This window comes from Oncorhynchus clarkii, chromosome 25, assembly GCF_045791955.1.
Source record: "Oncorhynchus clarkii lewisi isolate Uvic-CL-2024 chromosome 25, UVic_Ocla_1.0, whole genome shotgun sequence".
Lineage (NCBI taxonomy): Eukaryota > Metazoa > Chordata > Actinopteri > Salmoniformes > Salmonidae > Oncorhynchus > Oncorhynchus clarkii.
Window position 1 is genome coordinate 43,611,408 of NC_092171.1, and position 7,153 is coordinate 43,618,560.

Here is a 7,153-nt window from a genome sequence, read left to right on the forward strand (position 1 = left end):
CGAGACTATCCTATCAATCACTGGAGAACAAACTGGATGAGCTCCATCAGAGACTATCCTATCAATCACTGGAGAATAAACTGGATGAGCTCCCTTCGAGACTATCCCATTAACGGGACCTGAAAACCTGTAATATTCTATGTATCTCAGAGTCGTGGCTGAACGAGGACGTGGTTAATATACATGTCTCATTGTCCGGAAGGCAGACTCGGGTAAGACAAAGGGAGGAGGGGTGTGTCTCTTTGTTAACAACAGCTGGTGTGCGATCGCCAATGTTACGAAAGTCTCAAGTTTTTGCTCGCCTGAGGTAGAGTATCTCATGATAAGCTGTAGACCAAACTATTTAGCAAGATAGTTTTCATCTATATTTTTCGTAGCTGTTTATTTACTACCACAAATGCTGGCACTAAGACCACACTCAACGAGCTGTATAGGGTCATAAGCAAACAAGAAAATGCACATCCAGAGGCAGCGTTTCTCGTGGCCGATGATTTTAATGCAGGGATACTGGAATCAATTTTACCAAACACACAATTTTTTTTTTCTGAGGTCTTGGCTAATTTCTTTTGATTTTCCCATGATGTCAAGCAAAGAGGCACTGAGTTTGAAGGTAGGCCTTGAAATACATCCACAGGTACACCTCCAATTGACTCAAATTATGTCAATTAGCCTATCAGAAGCTTCTAAAGCCATGACATAATTTTCTGGAATTTTCCAGAAAAGGCAGTCAACTTAGGGTATGTAAACTTCTGACCCACTGGAATTGTGAAACACTGAATTATAAGTGTAATAATCTGTCCGTGACCAATTGTTGGAAAAATGACTTGTGTCATGCATAAAGTAGATGTCCTAAACAACTTGCCAAAACTATAGTTTGTTAACAAGAAATTTGTGGTTGTGGAAAAACAAATTTTAATGACTCCAACCTAAGTGTATGTAAACTTCCGACTTCAACTAATATATATATATACAGTGGGGAGAACAAGTATTTGATACACTGCCGATTTTGCAGGTTTTCCTACTTACAAAGCACGCAGAGGTCTGTAATTTTTATCATAGGTACACTTCAACTGTGAGAGACGGAATCTAAAACAAAAATCCAGAAAATCACATTGTAGGATTTTAAAGTAATTAATTTGCATTTTATCGCATGAGATAAGTATTTGATACATCAGAAAAGCAGAACTTAATATTTGGTACAGAAACCTTTGTTTGTAATTACAGAGATCATACATTTCCTGTAGTTCTTGACCAGGTTTGCACACACTGCAGCAGGGATTTTGGCCCACTCCTCCATACAGACCTTCTCCAGATCCTTCAGGTTTCGGGGCTGTCGCTGGGCAATACGGACTTTCAGCTCCCTCCAAAGATTCTCTATTGGGTTCAGGTCTGGAGATTGGCTAGGCCACTCCAGGACCTTGAGATGCTTCTTACGGAGCCACTCCTTAGTTGCCCTGGCTGTGTGTTTCGGGTCGTTGTCATGCTGGAAGACCCAGCCACGACCCATCTTCAATGCTCTTACTGGGGTTGTTGGTCAAGATCTCGCAATACATGGCCCCATCCATCCTCCCCTCAATACGGTGCAGTCTGATGTTTCCACCTCCATGCTTCAAGGTTGGGATGGTGTTCTTGGAGTTGTACTCATCCTTCTTCTTCCTCCAAACACAGCAAGTGGAGTTCAGACCAAAAATCTCTATTTTTGTCTCATCAGACCACATGACCTTCTCCCATTCCTCCTCTGGATCATCCAGATGGTCATTGGCAAACTTCAGACGGGCCTGGACATGCGCTGGCTTGAGCAGGGGGACCTTGGGTGCGCTGCAGGATTTTAATCCATGACAGCGTAGTGTGTTACTAATGGTTTTCTTTGTGACTGTGGTCCCAGCTCTCTTCAGGTCATTGACCAGGTCCTGCCGTGTAGTTCTGGGCTGATTCCTCACCTTCCTCATGATTATTGATGCCCCACGAGGTGAGATCTTGCATGGAGCCCCAGACCGAGGGTGATTGACCGTCATCTTGAACTTCTTCCATTTTCTAATAATTGCGCCAACAGTTGTTGCCTTCTCACCAAGCTGCTTGCCTATTGTCCTGTAGCCCATCCCAGCCTTGTGCAGGTCTACAATTTTATCCCTGATGTCCTTACACAGCTCTCTGGTCTTGGACATTGTGGAGAGGTTGGAGTCTGTTTGAGTGAGTGGACAGGTGTCTTTTATACAGGTTATGAGTTCAAACAGGTGCAGTTAATACAGGTAATGAGTGGAGAACAGGAGGGCTTCTTAAAGGAAAACTAACAGGTCTGTGAGAGACGGAATTCTTACTGGTTGGTAGGTGATCAAATACTTATGTCATGCAATAAAATGCAAATTAATTACTTAAAAATAATACGTGATTTTTCTGGATTTTTGTTTTAGATTCAGTCTCTCACAGTTGAAGTGTACCTATGATAAAAATTACAGACCTCTACATGCTTTGTAATTAGGAAAACCTGCAAAATCGGCAGTGTATCAAATACTTGTTCTCCCCACTGTATGTATGTATGTATGTATGTATGTATATATATATATATATAAAATATTTTGTATCTTTGGAAAAGGACCCGTAAGTAAGCATTTCACTGTTAAAGACGCTACATTGTCAAGTCATTATCTGCATTGGCCGTGCAGCATTTAGTGATATGGCCTCTGCATTCATACTTCTGGTGCTTCACGACGCAGCGCAGAGCTGTGGTCAAGGAAGTGGTCAGTTTGTGTTTATACAGGACTTCCCGCCCACACCTACAATCAACCAATTGTGTCAATTCTGGGCGATATGGAACCCTCCGCATTGTTCCAAAAAATTTGGGAGGCGCACATGGATGCAGTACGGAGCTCAAATTTAGCCTCGGCGTTCCCCACCGGAGGCTCCGCAATTTCGTCACACCCGCCCATACAGACCCACCCCACCACATTTTCACATCAACCATAAATTGGATTTTTAGTCTACACCCTTATTTAAAAAGCATGTGACAAATAACATTTGATTTGAAAGGACTCACATAAAAGAATTACAACCCAGAAGCTTGTCGTTTCCATCACCATCAATTTATTAAACTTTTTTTAGCTTAAATTGTTCTGGAAAGAAAATGGAATAAAAACAATGAAATAATTACAAAAAAAGGAAAATAAAAACTTGATCAGATAACAGATCATATTCACAGGCTTGATAAAAAAAATAATAAAGTGTGTCAGATGAGAGTGAGAGAGACATTGTATTCTCTATACGGTGCACTGCTTTTAAACCAGAGCGCTGGGAGGTTACGGCTACAGTATAGATAGAATAGGGTTTCCATTTGTGACACACAAACAGATCAATGTCTCGTTCTACTGCAAAACCACTCGATTCAGAACTACAGTTCGATTTAAAAACAAAAAAAAAAAGTTCAGGACACCCCGGTCATTTTGTCACAGATAAGGCTGGAAGGAGGATTCCTGGATTTCCTGTTTATTACCTTTTAAAAATTCCAAGAGTTTTCCCAACCAGGATTTCTGGAACCCGGGTGATTTATAGACCGTCACTGGAATTTTGCAATCCTCTGGGGAGGAGGAGCCACAAATATCCATTACTATAGCTAGACCCATGACTGACCCAACTATACATTACCCACAGCCATGACCTGTGGTACCATCATTCATCACTGTGGTCAAATTATCACCCACTACAGTGCTTGTGCAACAAACAAAAAAAAATGGGAGATCTGTCAAGCAATCATTTTCATTGAAAAATATAATTTAAGGAGAAAAATTAGGAGATGACACTGTCCAAAGTGATAAAAATACAAAATCAAAAAATATTACCAGAAAAATTAAACAATGACAATGAAGAAGACAGAGAAAGTTGAATGTGTACTAACAAGTACTATCGAGTACTAACAAGTACTCATGAGTACTATCGAGTACTAACAAGGACCATTGAGTCCTATCGAGTACTAACAAGGACCATTGAGTCCTATCGAGTACTAACAAGGACCATTGAGTACTAACAAGTACTATGGAGTCCTATCGAGTACGAGACCAGTACTATTATAGCAAGGAGACTTGAGAGAGCAGAGCTGTAGAAAGCAGAGGCAACCTGGGGTGTAATTCATTAGTGGAACATCGTACCAAACATTTGCTTCAAACGGGGGAAGAAAAAAAATAAATAATTTTTTGCAAATCGAAAATGAGTTTCTATTGGACAAATTCAGGTAGGTCCCGCCCAGTTTCCGTTCGGTTCCTAGTGAACACACCCTTGGATATCCCTCGACTATCAGCTCCATCACTGCTTCTGCCCACTGGATCCACATTGAATTGTTGCTGCAATGAGGATTGACTATTTACAGTGAGATGCACACCCAAGCCAGTCAACCGACAAGACGACAGAATTCCTTTTAAAAAGAAGAAGTAAAAACAGCCGTCCATTCAAACAAAAAACACATCGTCATGGAAATCAGACTCCTGCCGTGAGCTGTGTTGCTGTGTATACTGTTATATTCTTAATAGATATATGTTATCTATAACACAATTGCTTGTATACACGTTACTCATCGACTCATTCTCATTGTAGCTAGCTAGTAGCGTCTGTGCCTCTGGCAATAAAATGACATACAACTCTTCTGTTAAGCTATTTAAAATATACCTTAATGCATAAAAATAAAGATTTTGGCATTCTGTCACTTCTGATTTTGAAGTTTTATATGAGAACCTCTGGTCTGGAAGCTCAGTTCTCTTTCAGTGCTGCAGTCCTTCTGCCTGACAGGTGGCCGGGAGAGCAGGTCGTACTCCAGCCACCTGGGGGCGCTGTGAGCTGGACCAGGAGAGGGAGGCAGGGGAAGGAGCCGTAACCCCTACTACAGTCATTATGGTCTCTCCAGAGCTGGGAGGGCTAGTTGGGTCTGAGGCGGAGCTGGTTGGTTGGGGCTTGGTTGAGGCTGACTGGGTTGAGCTGGGTGGCTGGTTGGGGCTGACTGGTTGAGCTGGCTGGCTGGTTGGGGCTGACTGGTTGGGGCTGACTGGTTGGGGCTGACTGGTTGGGGCTGACTGGGTGGCTGGTTGGGGCTAGGCTGACTGGTTGGGGCTGACTGGGTGGCTGGTTGGGGCTAGGCTAGCTGGTTGGGGCTAGGCTGACTGGTTGGGGCTGACTGGGTGGCTGGTTGGGGCTGACTGGGTTGAGCTGGTTGGGGCTAGGCTGGCTGGTTGGGGCTGACTGGGTGGCTGGTTGGGGCTGACTGGGTTGAGCTGGTTGGGGATAGGCTGGCTGGTTGAGCTGGGTGGCTGGTTGGGGCTGACTGGTTGGGGCTGACTGGCTTGAGCTGGTTGGGGCTAGGCTGGCTGGTTGGGGCTGACTGGGTGGCTGGTTGGGGCTGACTGGGTTGAGCTGGTTGGGGATAGGCTGGCTGGTTGAGCTGGGTGGCTGGTTGGGGCTGACTGGTTGGGGCTGACTGGTTGGGGCTGACTGGTTGGGGCTCTAGGACTCCACAGGGTTATCATGTCCACCCAAAGAAACTAAACCCACAATATGCCTGGTAAGCAGCAGCACCTCAATAATTCCGTCTCTCCATGACCTCTCAGTGCTGCCAGCAGCTTCACCCCAACTTATAGATGCACCCATACATTGCCCTCCTCCTCCCTCAAGTCCCCCCACAAAGCCAGACCAGGCGGATGGAGAGACAGAGAGAGAGGCTACCTCCTCCTCTCTCCCCAACCTGCACAATCAACAGAACAGCCTCCTAGTCCACCTCCCCCCAGTCCTCCCCCTCCACCAGTCCTCCTCCTCCCCTCCACCAGTCCTCCTCCTCCCCCTCCACCAGTCCTCCCCAGTCCTCCTCCTCCCCAGTCCGCCCCAGTTCTCCTCCTCCACCAGTCCTCCCCAGTCCTCCTCCTCCCCAGTCGTCATCCTCCCTAGTCCACCTCCCCCCAGTCCTCCCCCTCCACCAGTCCTCCCCAGTCCTCCTCCTCCCCAGTCTCTCAGTCTCTAGAGCTGGATCTCAAAGGTTGTGTGGAGCTCGGAGGAGAAGGGGTTAGTGGGCGATGGCGTGGTGTGCTGACGGGACCGACTCTCCAGGGAGGCCCACTTGGCCTCGAAGGGGTCGGCCGCGGGCTGGAGCTGCGAGGGCAGGGGAGGGGCCAGGGAGGACTGAGGGGGTAGGAGGGGAGGGGCCGGGGAGGACTGAGGGGGCAGGAAGGGAGGGGCCCAGCTGTCAGCTCTGCCCCCATTGAAGGCTACACTCCCATTGGGTGGCTGAAGGGGGACAGGCAGGGGCATCGAGGGCTGCTGGTGGGGGTTGTTGTAAGGATCATACTGGGGGATGGGGTACGCCTGGGTCTGGGGGGTTGAACCAAACAAATAGGCTACCATCTGAGAGGAGGTGATGCCCACCACGGGCACACTGGGCTGGGCATAGGGCAGCCCGTTGGACATTGGGTAGGCAGGCTGGCGAGGGGGCAGGGAGGACATGAAGGCCACGGGAGCAACAGATGGCACAGGCATGGGGGCAGAGAAGGGCTGGCCTGTGGGTAGTGTGGTTGAGAATGCCTGGGTTGGGGTGGTGGACAAGGCTGGCGGGTTGGGGGTGAGGAACGGTTGGAAGGGGGGTGTGGACGCGGGCTGCAGAGCGCAGATAGACTTGGTGACCTCCTCGAGCCAGCGGTCAGCCTCGGACGGCGTGCGGCGGTGGGATGGGTGCGATGGGGAAGCCGTGGTGGAGGGTGGAGCTACAATCACTGGGGTTGTCCAATCAGCTCCTGTTGGGAGGAAACACCAGAGAATGTTTGGGAGAGACTAATTAGCACAGACTTGTAGATATAATTGTGCATTTAATACTGTGACAACAGATATAAAAAGAGCATCATCAATAGATTTGATTGACGACAACAATTGCTAACTTGCTAAACACTCGTCTCATGTCAGACCTGCTGTGGAATCCTGTCTGTCTGTGGTCTGGTGTCTCAGTCCATAGAAACAGAACCAGCCTGTCTGTGTTCTGTTCTGGTGTCTTAGTCCATAGAAACAGAACCAGCCTGTCTGTGTTCTGTTCTGTTGTCTCAACCCACAGAAACAGAACCAGTCTGTCTGTGTTCTGGTCTGGTGTCTTAGTCCATAGAAACAGAACCAGCCTGTCTGTTCTGGTCTGGTGTCT

General features: G+C 47.3%; 1 protein-coding gene across 3 annotated transcripts in view; it reads right to left on the reverse strand.

Annotated features, from left to right (window-relative positions):
- Positions 1–5,943: 5,943 nt before the first annotated feature.
- Positions 5,944–7,153, reverse strand: part of LOC139383376 (NUMB endocytic adaptor protein) — an 87,912-nt gene continuing 86,702 nt past the window's right edge. For all 3 annotated transcript variants that reach the window (XM_071127899.1, XM_071127897.1, XM_071127898.1), the window contains one exon: positions 5,944–6,758. In XM_071127899.1, the coding sequence (XP_070984000.1) occupies positions 5,989–6,758 (770 nt within the window). In that variant the 3' untranslated portion in view covers positions 5,944–5,988. The remainder of the gene's footprint in view (positions 6,759–7,153) is intronic.